We start from the raw sequence: 21904 nt of genomic DNA, 5'->3' as shown, positions 1-21904 counted from the left end.
CCTCATGCTAGGAAGAGATGAGAATATATAAGGCTTACATGATCCATTCCCCTGGGCAATGTGGGATGTTACAATTCATCCCCTTAAGGGCTCGACGTCCTCGTCGGCACACTTCCGCCCAGAGATTGGCTCTGATACCAAATTGTCACATCCCTGCCCGAGCCTCCACCACATCCCGGGCTCGACTCTGCCGTAGCATGATATTGTCCGCTTTGAGCCCCGACCACGCCCTCACGGTTTTGTTTGTGGGATCTCATGCGAGCAGAACTTCCTGTGGTTCACCCATCCTTGGAATGCTCTGGCCCCTTTCTCGCTTAACTTTGGAGTTCCTACTGAATCCGAAGCCAGTGAGCTCCCAAAAGGCCTCGTGCTAGGAATAGATGGGAATATACATATAAGGCTTATAAGATCCATTCCCCTAGGCAATGTGGGATGTTACACTAGCCATCACGTAAAGGTGATGTAGCCATGTGCACTGTGTGGAAGTGAACGTGATATAAAAATACGGATAAAAAAAAAAACTAACTAATTTACACTAGACTAGCATATCAGTGTGAGTGAAAGTGTTTAGAGTGTAGTTACACATAATCAGAGCGTAGATATCAGAATGCAGTCCAGAAGTCTAATTACTAATTATACAGATCATAAAAGAAACCCTACACTGATGGATGTTTGTCAGAACCGCTTTGGAGTCCTCATGAGCCACCAGCAAGAACTTCTATCTAGAACCTGGAGGGGCGCAAAACAGAAAGTGTGAGTGGGCAAAAACAAAGCTTTTGAAAACACATTTCTCTTTTCTAAAAATAATAACCCCTCACTGTAAAACTTGTATAGTTTACAGAAAATAATACTACGTATATAAAAATCTTGTTCAAAGTAGTGTAAAACAAAGTATAAGCCATGTCAAGTATCTCAGCAGTAAATATGTAAGCCAGGTGATATAAATCCATGTAAAAATGATATGCCAGCCGGAGTCACCTAGTGTGACTTGTACGGCTGAACCAATTACTCATCAATTCGGCCCGAGTCACCTAATGTGACATGTATGTCTCTAAACCTTCACATGAGTAATGTGGTATGAACGATAGGCTGAGTGTATATAAGTACGCTCAAGTGCTACGATCACTTGAAGGCTGTGTGATGAATTGCAGGTTACCTACGAGTTAGAACCACCTTATGTGGTCTGTACGACAAGCTGGCACCTGCCTTGGATCCAAGGTGAGCGTGTGGTGCGGGAGGTGAACGATCACGTGATGGCTAGGCCCTGGCCTCGGGCGGAGCACTAACATTGGGGTGCAGGATAATGAGCACTAAATGCATCTACGTATAGCCATACACAATGCAACCACTATCATCATAATGTACTCACTTGAAGCTTACCTGGGCCTCCGTAGCATCATTTGATATTATGCAAAACCATACTAATGCAATTACTAAAATATAATACATCCTTGACATGGCATTTAAATCGTAAATTCATTTAAAAACAGTTTCTGGAAATCGTAAAGCATATATACATATATATAGAAAACAAAAGCCCATTCACTGGTATGTAGCTGGGTCGTAACCCCTGAGTCTCGCCTAACTGCGCTCATCCTCCGGAAACGTGTCACCTATATGTGAAACAACTATTTTAACGTCAATTTTAAGCACATAACTAAACCGTGTAATAATTTCTCATACGTTGTTCAATTTGGGTGTTTGAATATACCATCATGGCCTACTCAACACCACGAGCATCCCCATATTTTTAGAAAAAAATTTCGACGTCCCACGCGCCAGCCAAGGCATAGCCACACGCAGGCATGTGCCTGACACACGAATAGAATATTTAACGCCGTTAAAGAATATTCCGCTAAATAATAGAATATACCGTTAAAGATATCTAACGCCGTTAGGCATATTTTGTCAAAGTTGACAGAATATTCTTCTTTCTAATCCGATGGTTCGCTGGATTCCGTCGCCAGCTGCCATTGCGTCGCCGGAAACTGGAAAAATTTCAAATCTTAATATCTCACTCAAATCTCAACCAAATCTCACAAATTTTACATGGATTTGAAGCCCTGAATGAGTAGAACATGTTCTTACCAATTTTAAGTCCTAAAACCGACGAAAAATAGTCTGGAAATCCTTTGATAATCCGGCTAAGTCTGCAACTCGATAACCCTGAGTGTCCCGATGTTTAAACCACTCCAAAATCATCCTAAAATGCTAGATGAGTTGTATGAGGACTAGCACGAGTCTTAAATCTTTAGATAAACCCCACGATCACGTCGAAGTAGTTTTGCTCCTCGCCGGAGTTTATGAAATCTCGGATTTTTTAAGTCAAATCACCTAAACAAAGGTATCACCAGACTCTAGAGCTTGAGATGAGTAGAAATCTGGAAACATCAAGCTTAATCCGTAGAGTTTTGGTTTAGTTTGAGGATGAATGCTTTCTGTTGTACTACGGAGAAGAGGGTTCGAGAGAGGGGGGAGAAAGAAGGTGTGCACGTGTGGTGTATGTGTGTGTGTCACGGGATTGGGCAATTTTGAATTGCCTTAAATCCTAATTGGGCTGAAATATTTTGGGTTTATACAATTAGGTCCAATCCAATTTCCTTTCATCATTCGTAGCATTTCCACTACGAACCCAACTCGGCCCTAAATCACATCAACGTTCCCGTGACCACGCATATAATTTAATTATGTCAATAAAAAATAATTTAAAATTATCTACGTACATCCATGCCACAAGGCCCACGAGGGCAAAATAGTCATTTCAACGCATTCGAGGATAAAATATATTTTAGTTCGGGACTGGCTGTCAAAACCTACCCTTTTAATAAAATTCTGTCCCCGAAATTTCTGTACACCATCATACAACATATCAATATTCATAGAACAAACGTGGATATAAATCTCGCATACGATCTTCCGTCTCTCAAGTAGATTCTTCCACTAAGTGGTTCATCCACAAAACTTTCACCAAGCGAACAGTTTTATTCCAAAGAACCTTATCCTTCCAGTCCAAGATCGTCACTGGTTCCTCATCATATGTCAAATCCGGATTAATTTCTAGTGGCTAAGGAGGTATCACCTTTGATGGATTGGAGACATAATGGCGAAGCATAGAAACATGAAAGACATCGTGCACTTTCGCCAGTTCTGGAGGTAAGTCAAGTCTGTAAGCAACTTCACTGACTCACTCGGTGATCTGGTAAGGTCCGCTAGACTCTTCAAAAATACCCAATCTCCCACATTATACACCCTATCAGTAGCATGCCTGTCAGCTAGACTCTTCTGTCGATCTTAGGCTGCTTTTAGGTTATATTTAATTACTTGAATATTCTGAGTAGTTTCATCCACAATCTCTGTCACAGCCCGTCCCGTGATTCTTTTTATTGAGGCTGTGAAATGATGAAAGTACCCTTGATGGTTACTACGGTATGTGTGACATGTTAATTTGAATATTACGTACATTCCTAAATTTTTGGAAGCAATTGAGTTAGATTTAAAATTTAGTTGTATTTTGTGTGGTTAGGGACTTAGATGGACCACCCACACACAAAACCATCCCTCTCTTTTCTCTCCCGTGTCTCACTGTCCCGTACCCTCTCTCACTCTCAGTTTCTCTCTCTCCCCTTCCTTGTCGAACAGTATGGACGCCTTCACCCACGACCATCCAAGCACGGATCGAAGGTGCTAAGGGCACCATTGTACTCGTGAGGACCCTACGAACTCATCTATACCCATTTTAGATAAGAAATCTTTCGATTTCACGTTGAAAACTCGAGGTCCGGTTATGGGTACTATTCATGAACTTTGTAATGGTTGGTTTTTAGGATAATCCAAGTTCATAGTGAGCTTTAGGAGGTTCTCACAAAGCTCGGGGACGTTCGTTGGAAGGTTTTGGACGTTGGGATCACAAGGTTTGAAGGTGGCCGGTTTTGGGTGAAATTTCCCGACGTGATTTCGAAGGTTTTGGAAGTTTTTAAAGGTATAGCCTTCTTCATCTCGTAATTTGTGAAGTTTTGGTGAAAATTTCATGGAAAATGGTTGAGAATCGAGCGAGAAAAAGGCGATTGCAAGTTTACCCAGTTTCCGACACCAGCGAGTTTTTCCGGCGACTGGAGGTAGGGGATGATGTGCGTGGGGGGTGCGTGAACCCGTGCTTGTCCCGACGCGTGACAAGTCCAAAAATTATTTTAAAAATACCTCGACGTCCATGATGTTGAGTAGGTCACTGTGGTATATTCATATACCCAAATTAAGCATCGTATGAGAAGTTATTAAGAATTGTCGGTTATGTGCTTTAATTAATGTTTTTATAGTTGTTTCGCATATAGGTGATACCTATCCCGAGGACGAGCGCATCTAGGGACGTCACGGGGGTTATGACCCTTCGACTTACCAGTGAGTGGGCAGTTATTTTCTGTTATTACCTATATACTACTGAATTTCCCAGAAATTGAATTTAAATAAAAGTATGTTTTTCAAATGCCATGCATGCATATTATGAATTCTATGAATTAGTAATTGATGCATATATATGTGAAATGGTGCTGTGGACGCACATGTGAGTATTAAGTGAATTTAGATTGTTCATATGATTTATTGTAATGTGAATTGTGTTGAGAGCTCATAACCTGCACCCCTGGTGTTAGTGCTTATAATATTCACCGCACCGCAGGCTCACCTTGGATCCAAGTAGGTGCATGTCGTACAGACCATGAGAGGGTTCCGACATGCTAGTCGTACAGATCACTAGAGGTGGTTCCGACTGGAGGTGACCTTAGATTATGTGCACAGATGATTGATGAGTGAAGCACTAGAGCGTATTATTACACCATTCTTGTCGTACAGACTACTTGAGGTAGTTCTGACTTATGTGTAGAGTAGTGCCGTACAGGTCACCGTGGTGACTCCGGTTGGTTTGGATATTGAGCTATGGAATTAACCGTACAGGACCAACTGCAGGGTCTCTAGTTGATTAATTATGTCACCTGTTATATTGATGCATTCTTAATCTGTTATTGACATTTATGGCATGGCATATTTTCTGGGTTTTGATAAAGAATTGTGATTTGAGATATATGAAGATTATATGCATATTATGTTATTTTCTGGGAAAGTATACAGGTTTTACAGCGAAGGGTTAGAAATGTTTTAAATGAAATCATTTTTTGAAAATCTTTGTTTTACTGACCCACTCAATTTTATTTTGCGCCCCTCTAGGTTCTAATTAGCAGCGTTGGTGGCCCACGAGGATTCCCACGACATTCTGACAGACTACTCATGTAGGACTCACCTTCAGGTGTTGTAATTTAGTAATGTTCCTACTTGACTGCACCTTGTACTTAGGCTCTGAATATGTGTGTTTCACACTTTAACTTACTCTAGCACGTTACTTGGTTATTATTGCTAGTATTTGGTTTTGTTTATTCGTATTTCTCTTATCTATTGCTTCTGCGTCGTACTTTTGGTTACGTCACGCCCACGTGACGGCCATCACGCCTTGATTCTAGGATCGGGGTGTGTCAATCTCTGGGCTTACTAATTCCCTCCCACTAACTTCTTACCAACAAAGAGAAGTACGACAAGATTTATTGTATAATGCCTCGAAAGGTGACATCCCGATGCTAGAATGATAGCTATTATTATAAGCAAACTCCATCAAATCCAAACGATTATGCCAAACGTCACCAAACTGTAGTACCGACGATCTCAGCATATCCTTTAATGTCTAGATAGTCCTCTTGGATTGTCTGTTAGTTTGGGGGTGATAGGTCGTACTATAAAGCAATCTCGAACCAAGTGCCTCTTGAATTGCCACCCAGAACTTAGAAATGAACCTAGGATCCCGATCAGAAATAATACTAATCGGAACCCCGTGGTATTTAACAATCCTCGAAATAAACAACTCAGCTAGTCGGCTTAAAGAATAGTTCTCCTGAATTGGTATGAAATGTGCTGACTTAGTAAGCCGATCCACTATCACAGTAAGCCGATCCACTATCACCCAGATGCCATCGTAACCATTTCGCATACGAGGAAGCTTGTACACGAAATCCATAGTAATATTTTCCCATTTCCACTGGGGAGCGGGAAGTGGCTGCATCAATCCAAAGGGTTTCTTCCTTTCAGCTTTAACTTGCTGACAAATCGCACACCTACTCACATATTCAGCAATCTCCCTTTTCATGCCTGACCAATAGTAGAAAGGTTTTATAGTGTGATACATCTTGGTACTCTCAGGATGCATCGCATAAGCCGATATGTGAGCCTCATCAAGAATATCTTTCTTTAATTCTGCAATATTCGGCACGTACATCCGGCTTCCTTGCATAAGCATGCCATCAGATTCTCGAATTCTGAGATCTTTCTTCTTCCCTCGTGACACTGACTCTATTAACTCCTGAGAGTCTTCATCCTCCGCTTGAGTTTCTAACACACGATCTATCAAAATTGGCTTGACCTGGAAACTAGTAAGTAAAGCTTCCTCTCTATCCGTTACTCCCAAATCAACTCCCATAGATCTCAACTATGCGAGAAGAGGGACACAACAAGCATATAGGGCATTAAGTCGGCTTTGCGATTACCTACTAAGCGTGTCTGCCACCACATTTGCATGACCAGGGTGATATTCAATCGTGCAATCATAATCACTAAGTAATTATATCCATCTCCATTGTCGAAGGTTAAGATCTTTTTGGGTGAATAGTGGATAGTGGATAGGCTTACTAAGCCAACACATTTCATACTAGTTCGGGAAAACTATTCTTTAAGACGACTAACTGAGTTGTTTATTTCGAGGATTGTTAAATACCACGGGGTTCCGATTAGTATTTTTTTTTATTGGGCCCCTAAGGGGGGTGGATTGTAAGATCCCACATCGCCTAGAGGAGTGGATCTTCTAAGCCTTATATGTATATTCTCATCTTTACCTAACACGAGGTCTTTTGGGAGCTTACTAGCTTCGGGTTCCATCGGAACTCTGAAGTTAAGCGAGTTCGCGCGAGAGCAATCTTAGGATGGGTGACCCACTGGGAAGTTCTCGTGTGAGTTCCTAGAAACAAAACCGTGAGGGCATGGTCGAGTCCAAAATAGAAAATATCGTGATATGGCGGAGTCGATCCCGGGATGGGGTGGGGGCCTGTGCCGGAATGTGACAATTATGATAACATTACTATGCATATTATATATGATATATGTTTTACGCAAGGGTTTTATGACATGCTAGGGTTTTCGGAAACTTATTACATATTATACTATTAAGCTTTCCTAAACTTTGGGGGTTAGTACCTTGATGAATAACTATTTCAGTATTACTTATATATAAACTTGGTCCACTCATGTTTTGTTTTGCGCCCCTCAGGAGTCAAGACACTCCTGCATCGACATCTTTGAGTCCTCTTGGTGTATGACCCATCTTCTTGTTCATTCAATTTTATATTATTCCTTTTTAGTGTCTTGGTTTAGTTATATGCTCTGAACACGTTCCACAAATGCATATTCATTAGTTCTCATGCATCATAATATGGCTTTGTCACCTTCGGGTGTCGGCTAGCACATGCCTACCCTGGTGTTTGGAGAATATTAGGGTCGGGCGTGTCAATAGTACCAGTGGTGGAGCTAGAAAACTAGATTACGAAGGGCCCTTAAGCCATACGAAAGATTGCAATATCACTAATGGGGGAAAAAAATTAAATTTTTTTTTTTTTTTTTGTATTGGCATGGAAAATTTTAATCAAACAAGAAGGGTGGAGCTTTAAATTTCGTATGAAAACCGAGTATTGAAATGATTATATCATAAATCAAAACTTGTTTATGAGCTTTGATTAAAAAAGTTTAACACAATAGATTCGAACAAAAATTTAAGGTCGTTGTTTAAAATAAGATCATGCTCTAGATTGTATGAGCCTTTGTTTTATATCAACTGGCTAAAAAAGGAGTGTATGATTTTATATGTTAAAGCATAAGGCTAATTATAGGGAAAAAAAGAGAGCTTAGTTTCCCTTTTTTCTTTTACAATAAAAGAGCTTAGTTTTATGATGGTATAAAAAACTAAGAAAAACTAATGAAAAATTCAAAAAAACTTTAGTTTTAATGACAAAGGACAAATAAAGGTATAATGAATAGTACAAGGAAAAGGTAAAAATGTGATTTTTCGTTAAAAGTAAACAGTACCCCGAGCGTTTCGTTAAAACTCTGAAAAAAAACTAAGACAATTTATATGGATAGTGTTATTATTTCAATTTAAACAAAGTCTAAATATAAATAATGTTAACATAGCAAAGCCTGGGACCATGGAAATATAGAATTGCAAAACCCCACTAACCAATGAGTCACATGCACATTTCCTAAAAAACCTGCACAAAGTACATACAAAGGACTGAAATTCCAGAACCATATCAATTTAATTAAGAATGCTTAGTCCTCCGTAATTAATAATTTAATAGGCTCATTAATTCCAGCTATACACGAACATACCCTTTGTGAAACTGAAAATGTTTATCACAGCATTAATTGCGTCGCAATTCCCCAACAACATAAAAAGGATATGCTCGTCTGTATTTCGAATGCAATGCAACTAAGGAGAATACCAGGGGCAGAATGGTAATTTAAGATAAAACGGAAAAGTAATGGTCAACCGAGATTGGGCCTTGGGCTGGGGGGTGTCCGAAAATCCAAACAGAGAAAAGGACAAAAGCAGCCCCATAAGATAACCCTTTTTAATCCAACCTCGGTTTTCCACATTGACCCTGCAGTGAGTGAACAGTCCTACACTCCTATACTCCTATACTCCTACACTCCTACTCCCACCACCGCTTCCTTTCCCTAAAAAGAAAGAAGGAAGGAAAAGGGAGGGACAAAATGGTCCGACCACAAATTGCATCCCAATCGCTATTGCCAATCACAGTACTTCCACGTGTCTTCCGACGTGGCAGGTACTCACTTGCCATTTTTGCTTTGCTAGGCGCCAGGTGTAACCGTCAACCAGGACCCACCAACAAAAAATTAAAATTCAAATATCACCAATTTAAAAATATTTAAAAAAATATAAAATTATTTTTAGAGAGACAAAGTCTTCCTCTCTCTACAAAATCGAGGCCAGTCACTCGGCTCAACTACTATATAAAACCACTGCCACTCTCTCTCTCTCTCTCTCTCTCTCTCTCTCCGCTTCTTTCTTTTTTGTTTATTTTCGGTTTTTTTAATGGTGTTATTTGGGTTGTTGAGCTTTGCCGGAAAATCGTATAGGGGACAATTTTCTCGGTAGCCAAACAGCGGACGCCACTCAAATGTGATGGGAAGTGGAGTCTCCACCCTCTCCGCCTGCTTCCGGCCGGTTCACCGGACCAACCACCACCACCCGGACCACAACGACGTTGTCTTCGCCGCGTCCGAGCCCCTGGACGAAACCCTAGGCCACTCTTTCTGCTACGTCCGCTCCTCAGCTCGCTTTCTCTCTCCTACTCAGTCGGATCGCTTCATTTCCCCTTCCAACTCCCTCCGCTTCTCGCCCCCTCACGAATCCGGCTCCAGAACCCGACCCGGATTGCACGAAACCGGGTTCAAAGCCATCTCCGGGGCTTCCGTCAGTGCCAATAGCGCCACTCCTAGGACTGTCCTCCAGCTTGACAATATTTACGACGATGCCACTGAGAGTGTTCTCGGCGGATGCGGCGGCGGCGTCCGGGGGAGTATAGTCAATGGTTTCGAGAGCACGTCGTCGTTTAGCGCCTTGCCTCTTCAGCCCGTGCCACGTGGCGGTGAGCGAGATCCCTCGGGTCCAATGGAGCGGGCGGGCTTCTTCCTCTCTGGCCCGATAGAGCGCGGCGCCCTCTCCGGTCCCCTCGACCCAAACCCGAACGCCAACCCGGCCGGGCCAGACGGGCGGGTTCACTTCTCGGCGCCACTCGGTGGCCCTTACGTGAAGAAGAGGCGGAAGAAGGGCATTTCGGGGATTGGGAAGGCGCTGTATCGGAATTTCTCGGAGAAGAAGCAGCGCCCCTGGGTTGTTCCGGTGCTCAATTTCGTTGGTCGGAAGGAGGGTCCACCGTCGATCGGAGAGGAGCCTGAGCCCAAGAGCGAGAGCAATGTCCAGTGGGCTCTTGGCAAAGCCGGGGAGGATCGTGTACATGTGGTTGTATCGGAAGAGCAGGGGTGGCTGTTTGTTGGGATTTACGATGGGTTTAATGGCCCTGATGCTCCGGAATTTCTGATGGGTAATCTTTACCGTGCATTTTACAATGAGCTTCAGGGTTTGTTTTGGGAGGTTGGTGACGATGATCAAGCCCCAGCAGCCGCCGAAGAAGCCAATAACAGTAACCCACCACCAAATGTAGCTTCAGAGACTGATGTAGTTGTAGAGGGCAAAACTGAAAACGAATCGAATTCAGATTCGAACCCCATGCCGGAAGCTGATCAGGAAAAGAGAGTGACCTTTCAATCCGACGGTGTTAGAAGGCGGCGGCTTTGGGAATTGCTGGCTGAGGCTGAGGCTGAAGAGGGGCTTGACCTTTCAGGTTCCGAGAGGTTTGCATTTTCTGTTGATGACGCAGTTACAGTGAGCAATGAGGGTTCGGGTTCTGCTGTTAGTAGGCGGTGGCTTTTGCTGTCAAAATTGAAACAAGGCTTGACTAAGCACAAGGAGGGTCAGGGTCATAGTAGGGCATTGTTTCCATGGCGGTTTGGTTTGGAGGATAAAGAGAAGGTTGAGGTTGAGAATAGAGTGGAGGAGAGGTCTGCTCCAACTGGCAGGAAGAGGAAGGAGGGACCGGTGGATCACGAGTTGGTGTTGAGTGTATTGTCAAGGGCTTTACATGCGACGGAGGAAGCGTATTTGGAGATGACCGATAAGGTTCATGATACGAATCCGGAACTTGCATTGATGGGGTCGTGCTTGTTGGTTGTGCTAATGAGGGATGAGGATGTGTATGTGATGAATTTGGGGGATAGTCGGGCCATTGTAGCACATTATGAGCTGGAGGAAGGTGATTCAAGCAGTGCTTTGACAGGGCACAAGGACAATGGGTTGAACACTGAGGATATAACTGAGTCGTCCTCAGCTGTGGCCAATGAGGCTCCTACTCATGCAATGCGATTGACTGCATTGCAACTGTCCACTGATCACAGCACGAGCATTGAAGAAGTAAGTTCTCTACTTCTCATGTATGTATCTGTTGCTTTAGTTCTCATGCTAATATTGTTTGACCAGTCATTAATGAATTCCTACTTGATTGTTGTGTATTTTCCTGGATGGATGAGTTTGGTGTGTTTAAGTTTTCATTTTACTAAAGAATCCTAAATCAAAAACTTTTTTATGCACAAACGCCAAATAACTTGGTTGTTTTCCATGGTCTTTTGGTTCTTGAGTTGCTATCTTTAACAATTTTGAAGCAGCATGCTTCACAATTTTATCTCCTGGTAATGCATCTTGGTCATAGAATTTCTCTTTTTAATTTTAATTTTTATGAAATGTTGGTGAGAGAAATCAGTACTAGTTGAAGCACACTTCTCATTCATGTAATTCATGCTAGATATATGGTCTTCTGACAGCTGGAGCTAGATTTTTCCCTTAGATTGTGTGATACTTTGCTAAATATGTGTTCGAGTTTTTCTTTTAGAAAATGCCAAGCCGGCTCTGATGCTTCCTATCAAGGCAAGCTTAAGGTTCTTGTTGCTTCTTAAACTTCTGGTGTTTCTTTAAGTGTTGGGAAAATGTACTGGCAAACTTGAGGTATTAATCTATAAGAAATCTAACCAATGTGTAAAATATCATCAGTAATTCTTTGAAAGAAATTTATTATGAACTTAAATTAAATGAAGTTAATTGTAGTGGAGGTGCGTTCTAAATTTGCTTTTTGTCACTATTTATGACGTGGTCTAGACTCTAAAGAAAAGCTATCTAGGAATTGCAATTATCAAATCATGTTTCAACTGTTTAAATAAGCCTACTAAAGTATCATCCATTGGTTGAACTGAACCTGATTTTGAACAATTGCCCTAAGCAATGTGTCCTTTCTGGGGACGGGGACAGCAGACTTAAAGAATTGAAGAAGCTTCCTTTTCCTGTCCTGGCTTTTTTGGTCGTCTCATTTGCCTTTATGTTCAATTCCTTTATGGATGGGGACAATATGTGGAAGCTTCCGTGCATGTATCTTTTCTTGTGCCAGTCCTTCAATGTTTAATAACCTTGTGGCTGTGCTGCTGATGTGCGCGTGTTGATAAGTATGAAGTGTTTTCTGTCAATGCCTTGGTGGATCTTATCACCTCCATTCCAAAAAGTTACTTCTCACCATAATAATGTGCTCAGACACTCATTTTTATCTTCTTATTGGTGAGGATCTTTGGTTGTTGTTCTTTGTACTATTCCCTCTCTTTCCCATCCATAGTGTCGTCTGGTAACAATTATAGGCATTTCCTTGTTTAGTTTCTGAGTTATGTTGTTTGATGCATCTTAGCTCGTATTCGTTTGTGTTTTGTTTTTCAACAATTTTTCTTTTCGTTCTGCAGGAAGTAACAAGAATAAAAAATGAACATCCAGATGACAAACATTGTATTGTCAATGATAGAGTGAAAGGTCGTCTTAAAGTTACCAGAGCGTTTGGGGCTGGATTTCTGAAACAGGTTTAAGTACATTATTGTTAACTATCCTGTTGAAGTTCACTTTTTGCATGGTTTGGCTTGGAGATACTTATTTCATATACTATTTTAGAATCTGAAGTAAAATTGCTTTTTACACATCTATTGAAAAGTTACGGCTTGACATTACTTGCATAATAAGGGAACACCTAACTAGGTTTTGTAATTATTGACATAGAGTTTCAACAGTCCCAAGTTGTGAATGGTCAATTTCAATCTGTACATATTTTTTTTCTTTTTTGTTACAAGAAATCATGTACATATGTTTATTACTTCTGTATGTATAATCATGTCTGTATGTTTCAAGATTATTACTTTTTTCACTCTAATCAAACAAAACCAGAATCCTCAGCAAATTTGTTAAAAGTTAATTATGATTTTGTGTTTTTGTTGCTGCATGAACTCACCATGTACAATTGCATTGGACACAGTCTAGTGTCCTCAGTAGGTAACAATGTAATTTGTTTTTGTTGTGCAGCCCAAGTGGAATGACACGTTATTGGAAATGTTTCGAAATGAGTACATTGGCACTGCACCATACATATCATGTTTGCCTTCTCTTCGCCACCATAGACTCTGCCCTAGTGATCAGTTTTTAATCCTGTCATCAGACGGTTTGTATCAGTATTTTAGCAATCAGGAAGTAGTTTCCTATGTTGAGAATTTTATGGAGAAGTTTCCAGATGGAGACCCTGCACAACACCTAATAGAGGAGCTTCTTTTCCGTGCTGCAAAAAAAGCTGGTAATTTCCTCCATTTCTTTTGCCTCTTATATTGTGCAAATTGTATATACGTACTTTTGGTGTTCTTTTTTCGTTGTAATTTGAAGTGTTCATTGCAAGAACAATGCAAGGCTTAGTAGGACGGTGTTAGAATGGTGGGTGCAGGCACTACATTTTAGGATTGGAAATAGTTACGTATGCAAGTGACTTTACCACAGTGGTGGAAAGGTATGGAGCTTTTGCATGATGGCATGGGTTCAAACCCCGTCGTTAGCTAATCTAACAAAATTTATTGTTTGACAAAAGAAAAAAAAAAAAAAGTTACGTATCAAATTGATTAGATAATTTGCAAAAATAACGGCACTGGCTTCATAGGTTTTAAGCCTTGTCTAATTCAAGGATAAAATTATCCACAATTGTAGATATTTTGGTAGTCCAGATTTACTGAAATATCAATGAAAAAAAAGAAAGAGCAAAGTCTACCTTTAAATATGGGGAATTTTAAGTGATAAGGGGCTACATTTGTAACATGGTTTTCAGTATTAACCAAATCCCTTCTAGCTAATTTCTTTGCCCAAGCATTCATCTAATTGATCAAAGTGCAGTAACTGTCAAGCATGTGGGATCTAGAGCCATCTCCAGTCAAACCTTTAACAGGTTATGATTAAAAAGTGTTTTCGAAATAGAGAAGGGGCCTTCTTCTTTGTTCTTCTTGTTCATCTTCAACTTCTACTTGAAACTTTTCAGATCACATGTAGAAAGTTGCATAGAAATTTCAGTACCCAAACCAGAATTTCACTGACATTTGACCAGATTTCCCACAAGAAAACAACAGATGAAATTGATCAGATAATTACTATCAAACTATTGATGTTACAAAAACTTCTGTGATTCTTTCGAAATATCGGATAAAGGGTGGAAATAAACACCTTCCTTCCTATCAAGTGTCGGCACTCTGAGTGACTGTAATTTTGACTTAATTGTTGGCAATTTCTATAAAATATATTACCTTGACCTTATTAATTTGATCGGTTTCATATGTGCATTCTACTACTATCTACTACTATCTACTACTATGAGCATATGTGCATTCTCCCTCCCCTTCCAGAGCCAAGCTTGAGCATATGTTTACGTGACAATATCAATTGGGCCATGCTTGAGCATGCATAATATCAACTAAGTTGAGCTTGAGCACCTTGGTACTTGGCTCGGCCCATTTACACTCCTGGTAGGCATCAGACTTAGCTAGGGCTATGCTTTGTGCTTGTGACAACCTATTTCCTATACTTGGATTCAATTGATTAGTTAAGGTCATATTTCATTCTGTTGCGGAAGGCAATAATATATGCTCCCCATAAGGCTCTAAGCACTATTCTGCAAGAATGTTAATAACACTGCCACAATGAATGACTATTATCATTCCTGCCCAGGAGTGCGGGGGCACAGAGTGATTCTCCCTCCCCTTCCAGAGGTTAATGGAATAAGGCATACAGTTCTTTTCCCTTAACAGAAAGTTACATTCATTTTCATTTGAAGAAAATAAAATATAGTTCTAATTTGTAAGAGTAAGACTTGTCAAGGATAAGTTGGTGAAGTTTGAACTGAATTCTTTATCGTTCCATCGATGGACTGTAGTTTACAGTGCTATTTATAGTTCCAAAATGATAAGTTTTGATGGGATCTAGGTGCATTTTGGGTGTAGATATAAGTAGTGCTTCCTGATATATGCATATAGGTTATACGTCCGTATTTGGTGCATTTTGGGTGTAGATTTCAGTAGTTGTTAGTCCTTTTCCAGGGCATTTCATCGAGTGTGTATACAGCTGAAGCATCAGTTTTTGGTGGAGAAAGGAGTTCGTTTAAGATGCTTTTAAGTTTACCCATCTAATGTTTTAGGTTTTTGGCCTCCCGAAAGCATAGACTTTAATCCCTTAATCTGATACTTGTCTTTCTAGTTTGGACAAAAAGCCTTATTATTAGTCTACATGTTTTGTTAGGGTTTTACAGCTTTGAACCTGAACTGTTTTGGTTTGCAGGAATGGATTTCCATGAATTACTGGACATCCCGCAAGGAGCTCGCAGGAAGTATCATGACGACGTGACTGTTATGATTATATCACTTGAAGGAAGAATCTGGAAGTCATCAGGAATGTACCTTTGAAACTTTATACACAAGCAATATCCTCTCTAAAACAGGTGATATTGCAATTTCGGTTTTCGGGTAGGGATGTTGTGCAAGCAGTAGGGAAAAGCTTTGCTGCTGACAGGTGCATGGGTCCATTAGGGTTTTCTATTCGCTCACAGCATAAGCATACAACTAGTTAGGGATGGGAAAAGGCTGATGATGTTAGATATCGTCAAATACTTAATAGGGGGGAAAGTGAGAATTTTGCAGATGGAGTTGTTGGGAACTGCTCTTTTAGGGGGGGGGGAAGAAAAATCTTTTCCTTTCGTTTCGTTTTGTTTCGCTTTTCTTTTAGACTTACATTTTTGTTTAAAGAAAAACAAAAATAGAAAAAATTGCATAGGCGGAGGCTCCTTCGATTTCATCTGTGCCTTCTTCCTCTCGTTTCTTCTTTCCCGGAGCGGAAATGGTGTTTGTAAATTGGTGGGGGGTACACATTTACTTACTGGACTTTGAGCATTCCCATGTCAAAACTGAGCATCTCTAATTTTGGAAGGTGGGTTTTCCACCGTTGCGGATAGCAAGAGTTGGAAATTCTACCCAGATTTTGTCTAGAAATTGTGTTGGCGTTTCAATTCTTTGTAGCATCAACAAGTCACAGTCGACTTTTGTTACCGGTACCTGTAGACTATGTTTGGATAGCACGAAACAAGAGGGAAAAGAAAATTAAGGTAATACAAGTTTAAGCATCGATCTATTAAGACGCTTTTTTCACAAGTGCTGCTTTAGAAAGCACTGTTTGATGTAGAAGTACTTTTAAGGACTCTTTCCGGCAAATCTTTTAACCCTTCCAAATCTGATTAGCACTATTGATCCAACGACGCTTAACCTCGCTCGCAAATCACATGTGTTTATTCTAACAGTACAACAAAAGGAGCTTCCAACTCCAAACTAGCTCTTAGTCTAACAGCGCAGCAGGAAAGTGGACATAAAGTGAACCGTGTCCCAAGTAGGGAGTCTGGTTGTTATGTCTTTCACAAGGTTATTCACCAAGACCCAACCTTTTATTTTCAAAATGATATAAGTAGCTAAATTACTTGGTTCTAGTTAGTTTCAAAAACGAAAAATTGGACGAAAAACAACTAGGATACCAAACAACTCCCTAAACTTTTAGGTTGCCTGAAAACTGTCTAACTACTCTGGTACAAAAAGTTATCGTGAAACATGCAACGATCCAAATGAGATCATCCATTTCACATTTGACATTACGTAGTATAAACATATAAAGCCACTTAAGCAGTTGTGACGGCCGGCGACGGAGCCTGTGACTGCGCCCACGACACTAGATCCTCCCTGGTTGCCACAAAACTACCAGCTTTCTCTTCACTCTGTCTAAACGGCGCAGCCAATTTCTTCACATGAGAACCAAAGGAATGCGACAGCCCTTGCGAGAATTTGTGACTTCCGCTACCAGTTTGAGCGGAGAACATCTCCGGCAATGCCTCTTCCCGCTCTACTATTTTGTAGAGCGTTCCCATCCACTCTTCAAGTGCAGTGTGAGCTGCACCTATGGATAGTGACCTAACGTCCAAACACCACTCCCTTGCAGTCTTGTTGTGTAGACCCGGATACAACCCGTATAGGGTTCCCAAATAGAGCAGCTCATGAGCTCTCTCATGGTTGTTTTTGTTTCGGCATATATCAATCAAGCAATTACAGAAGGGTCTCCGGGATTCAACCGCAGTCCTACCAATAACGTCCCTGAACTCATCTTTAAAAGTCTCAAACCCGATTTTCTTATCTTGCAGCACTTGGACATGAGTCACCAACTTTGGATTTGCCTGCTGCAAACAAGAAAGCACCCTATCCTCATCCTCAGTTTCTTCGCACAACGATACAACAGAGAGTAAGCACCCACAAAGCCTATCATCTGGTTTAACCCCTTTTTCAACTGCAATGTCAAAGACTCGAACCATATCACCGAATCTTCTAGCTTTCCCCAAGCCCTGAATCAAACAAGTGCACCCCATGACATTGAGCTCGATACCCAACTCGGACATTTCTTCAAACAATTTCATTGCCTCGTCAACATTCCCTCCGCTCCCATAGATGTTCAGCATTGCAGTGTAACTCCAACTGTCCGGCCTACAATGCTCCGACTGCTTCATATCCTCAAAAAGCATCTTAGCTTCCTCCTCCAAACCAAGATCCGCACACATATTCAACAATGTGTTATACAAAATGAAGTCCATAGGCCACTTATTCGACCTCATTCGCTCCCACAATTCCAAGGCATCTCGAGCCCACCTTGCCTTGCCATAGATCTTAACAAGCGCCGTCAATGTTTTCTCATTCGGGGTTAGCCCTGATTCCACCATTTCTTCAAATAAGCTCCTGGCCAAACCAGGCTTTCCGGCCTTCCCCATTGCCTCTAACAAAGTATTGTACACAACCAAATTAGGTTCTACACCAAGAGCAGCCATTTCTTGCAATACATACCTAATACCATCATAATCCCCAGCCTCCCCAAACATCTTACCCAAAACCGAAAATGCAATTGGGTCCGGTTTCCACCCACTAGCTCTTCCCCTCTCATACAAACTAAGAACCTCCTCAACCTTGCCCAATTTAGCATAAACATCTAAAATGGCAGAGTAAGTCACCTCATCCGGCATCAAACCGGTCTTATACATCCTCTCAAACCACTCGACCGCCTTGTCGAAAAGCTTGGACCTCTTGGCACAAGTGATTATAGTAGAATACGTAATGTTATCGAGCTCAATCTCGTCCCTTATCATCTCCTCCGCGAGCTCTTCGATGAGCTGAAACTGCCTCCCGAACCTCAGAGACTTCATAGTGACATTGTAGAATATGGTTTCCACTGGAAACAAATTCTGGGACTTCACCCAATTGAAGAACATGTGGGTTTTCTGCCATGGCTTCAAGCTATTCAGAATCAAAAGCGCATTTTCTCGTGTGGGCGGGTGGGGGATTTCTTCAAGGGCAGCCAAGAAGGCAACTTTGGTGGCATCACAGTCGTTGAGTTTGTGGGCAAACCCCCTCAGATCTCTCACCCGAGGATTGTAAGAGTAGAGAGACCGCTTCTGCCGCTGCAGAGAGAGCACGGAGCGTTTCGGCTTGGCCGGGTTGACCCAGATGGATTTGGGCTTGGATATCAACTGGGATTGGTCTTGGGGCGGAGGAGGGTCGGAGAGAGTGGTTGTGGTCAGAGGCTGGAGCTGCTCGGACAAAGATAAAGATGGGTATTTGTTCTTCTTCTTGTTGGTGGTGGGTTCGGCTAAATCCGGCGTGGATTTGGGAGGAGACTTGGCGGAGCGGCAAGAAATGTTGAAATTTTTGGTTGGGATTTGTCGAAAAGGTGAAGAGAAGAAGATGGGTCGCCTTGTATCTGAGGAATTCACAGTCCAGTGGACAGCACTGGTAGCCATTAAATCTTGAGAGTTGTTCGGTAAACGAAGATGTTGTGGATATTTTGGCACCTTATCTAAAATGGAAGCAAAATTCTGGCTTTACGACGAACCCTAAATGAATTTAACGGTTGAATTATTTTGGAGAAATGAAAAAAAAAAGAAAAAAAAAAAATGGTTATAGATCCACCACAAGGGTGGGTAGCCTTAACCGGATGTGTAACAGGTAAGCTCGTAAGCTGTTCCCATCCCTGTCAGGGGAGATGCCAACCATCTCTCCTTTCTACGAACACAGACTAACGTGGGAGTTGGAACTATATAAACTAGACAAGATTTCGTGTTTGGTCGATGTGGGATAAAGTTGACACCAGAGCATTCAAAGAAGTCTAAAACAAATAGCAAGATGTTATAAATAGACAAAAGTATCATATTGTTTATTTTTGTAATTGTATCACACAAATGATGTAGGTAAAGAGATGGGAGAGATATTTGTATTATTGCTTTCATTCTTGATCTTTGTGTTGTTTGATCATACATTGCGTGCTCTTTATATAGAGTTATTTACGTGCATATATCTACAAAGGAAATTAATGCATATTAAAAAACCGTGTCATACAAGTTGAAAACCATGCCATACCACAACAGCAAAATCTGACAATACCATTATTTTTAGTCCTTATTGTTTCACCTTTGACTAAACCATGTGGGCATTCAATTCCCACAACTTTTATAACACAAGATATCATAGTTTTACACAAAAATGTTCTCCTTGTGACTTGGAACCAAGGAACACATGGTTGTTCATAAATTTGATATTGATGGTGATGAACAAATGAAAGATAAAAGCTAGCCTACTATTTATCTAATAGGAAATGCCGATTTGTTGACAGAGGAGGAGTGGATTTTTCACTCTCAATCTTGAACTTCTCCACAAAGCCCTTTTTTTTTCTTTCTCTCTAGTTGTTTTCTTTCCTCTAAAAAACCTAGCACTATTATGAAGTTGAGCATCTTCAAGAGATTTTGTTTTTTAAATAACGACATTTATATTAAGGGGTGAGGGGAATAAATTGGTTTTAAACTCTTTATTTACGAGATTCAAACTTAAGACATCTCACTTATGCGTGAATAGGAATATCATTATACTGTAGTACTAAGTGACACTCCAAGAGACACTAAAACCACACTATGCTAAATATTTTAGTAAGAAATCAACAAAACATTGCCCTAAGAATCTTTAAAAAGACTTGCTAGTTTAACTTAATGAAGTAGTACTCTATAGATTTGAAAAGGTATCCTAGTGGATAGGGTGTTGATTTCTACCCTGCTTCTTGAGTTAAAACTCCACCCTCTCCTAATTATTGTAATAATTTCAAACTCTTCTCCCTTTCCTTAATAGTAATAAACCTTTTTTTTTTATTTAAAAAAAAAGCTAAACATTAAAAAATGTTAAAACTCTCCTATTATTGAAGTTTCTCTCTCTCCTCAATCCTCATGTAAATCGGTAAATATCTAAGAGTGTTATAAAAGTGGATGACCCACATGAAGAAATATGCACCATCGACCGCGTCCTATCAGCCTGATGTGAAAATTAACTTGACACACAAATTAAACCCTATTGATGACAATTGTAGTAATGATGCAAGTAGGGATCGTTCTAGACCGGGGATTAACTAGGGATGCCAATCAACAAATATAAGATTCAAAAAACACTAAACTAGACTCTATAAACTCAAAACTAACTTAAAACACTCAAAACAGCAAATAACAATAAAAAAGACTCAATTCTAGACCTAACAAGTGATTTGGACGAAAATAGAACTTCAAAGACTCAAAAGACTTAAAGGAAACAAGTTTTGACTCTAAAAACAAGACTTAAAAGCAAGGGGTTTGGTTTTGACGAAATTGAACTTTTAAAACATAAACTTTGTAAACAAACTTAAAAACTCACGAAATTGATGAAATAGAATGGTGAAAGGCTAGTTAGAGGGTTCCTTCTCCACACATGAAACATATGCGTACGACTCGATTTCCAGTTACTCTTTCAACAAACCATGAATGACAATGCCCCAAATTAACTAGATTGCACCAATTAATTCTCAGATTTCCCTAGATTCATTGAATTGAATGGAATACGCATTACAACCAAATTATTCTTATCAAGGACCCTAACTATGGAATACGCATGATAGAGACACATATCAAAGATCATTAAGTTCAATGGAAATCGTAAGCATTGACGAGGCATTCATAACTATGGAATACGCATGTTACTCTTGCCAAGGATTTACTTAACACAATCGTGACTAGCGACTTTTACTACTTATGAATATAAGTTAATAACGATTAGGTGAAATTCCCTTATACTCTAGCATCAAATTCATGCATGCAAACTAAGTGTCGACCCTCAATCAACATACATAAACATGTTATCAATCAAATAGATAAGTAAACCACATTCACGATTTATGAAATCATAATTGGAGGAAATCAAGTCATATAAAACATATGATCATGGCTTTGAATTCCCCTCTAACTACAAAGAAATTAGTTCCTCATGTTCGCATAAACAAAGATAAATAAATTTAAACATTGACATAAAGATAGAAAACACCTAGAAACGCTCCAACAATCCAAGCTCCTTGAATGGCATGCACGGCTCCAAGAGTCTCCTTCCTTCTCCTTTGCAAACTCACGGCACAAGAGGGATGTTTGGGTGAATGGTGTAGTGAAAATATGGTTATGGAGGAATGTAGTAGTGTTTAGGGGATGGGAATGGTGCTTGGTGGCTGCGGCAAGAGTGTGGAGAGGTTTGGACGAATTTCTGGAGTGAATTGTGAATTGTGGTGAGTGGTGATCTGATTTAGGGGTTAATATGAGTATATATAGGCACTTAAAACCCTAGGGTAATCAGATATGGACTTGGATAACCCAAATCCACAAGGAAATAGGTCTAAACAATCAGATTTTGCAAGGAAAAGGGATAAGGGTGCGGCAGCAAT

At 40.5% G+C, this 21904-nt stretch overlaps 2 protein-coding genes and 1 non-coding gene across 4 annotated transcripts; 1 reads left to right on the top strand and 2 right to left on the bottom strand.

Annotated features, from left to right (window-relative positions):
- Positions 1-9110: 9110 nt before the first annotated feature.
- LOC126607693 (protein phosphatase 2C 29-like) lies at positions 9111-16095 on the top strand. 2 transcript variants are annotated; one of them, XR_007617692.1, is made up of 4 exons: positions 9111-11137; positions 11997-12325; positions 12502-12615; positions 13109-13126. XR_007617692.1 is itself a non-coding variant. In XM_050275392.1 (4 exons), exons 1-4 carry the CDS (start codon positions 9290-9292, stop codon positions 15511-15513), a joined length of 2352 nt encoding a protein of 783 aa, XP_050131349.1. In that variant the 5' UTR covers positions 9116-9289; the 3' UTR covers positions 15514-16095. The 2 variants fall into 2 exon arrangements, 1 of the variants encoding a protein (XP_050131349.1); XM_050275392.1 differs by lacking the exon at positions 11997-12325 and adding an exon at positions 15389-16095 and having other exon boundaries at positions 9116-11137; positions 13109-13373.
- A 424-nt stretch (positions 16096-16519) lies between these two features.
- Positions 16520-19213, bottom strand: LOC126607694 (pentatricopeptide repeat-containing protein At5g46580, chloroplastic-like). Its single transcript, XM_050275393.1, has one exon. The coding sequence runs from the start codon at positions 18924-18926 to the stop codon at positions 16770-16772; it is 2157 nt and encodes a 718-aa protein (XP_050131350.1). The 5' UTR covers positions 18927-19213; the 3' UTR covers positions 16520-16769.
- Positions 19072-19198, bottom strand: LOC126609463 (U6atac minor spliceosomal RNA). The gene has a single exon (XR_007618177.1). It is a non-coding gene; the product is annotated as a U6atac minor spliceosomal RNA (small nuclear RNA).
- Positions 19214-21904: the final 2691 nt, after the last annotated feature.

This window comes from Malus sylvestris, chromosome 16 (genome assembly GCF_916048215.2).
Source record: "Malus sylvestris chromosome 16, drMalSylv7.2, whole genome shotgun sequence".
Taxonomy (NCBI): domain Eukaryota; kingdom Viridiplantae; phylum Streptophyta; class Magnoliopsida; order Rosales; family Rosaceae; genus Malus; species Malus sylvestris.
Note: the sequence above shows the minus strand (reverse complement) of the source record. Positions and strands in the feature narration are given on the sequence as shown.

Bases quoted from the DNA above. Each gene is read 5' to 3' on its own strand.
- LOC126607694 (XM_050275393.1), bottom strand. From the start codon at position 18,926: ATGGCTACCAGTGCTGTCCACTGGACTGTGAATTCCTCAGATACAAGG.
- LOC126607693 (XM_050275392.1), top strand. From the start codon at position 9,290: ATGGGAAGTGGAGTCTCCACCCTCTCCGCCTGCTTCCGGCCGGTTCAC. The intron at 12,616-13,108 runs GTTTAAGTACAT...TTTGTTGTGCAG, and splicing joins GGGCTGGATTTCTGAAACAG to CCCAAGTGGAATGACACGTT. The intron at 13,374-15,388 runs GTAATTTCCTCC...TTTGGTTTGCAG, and splicing joins CCGTGCTGCAAAAAAAGCTG to GAATGGATTTCCATGAATTA.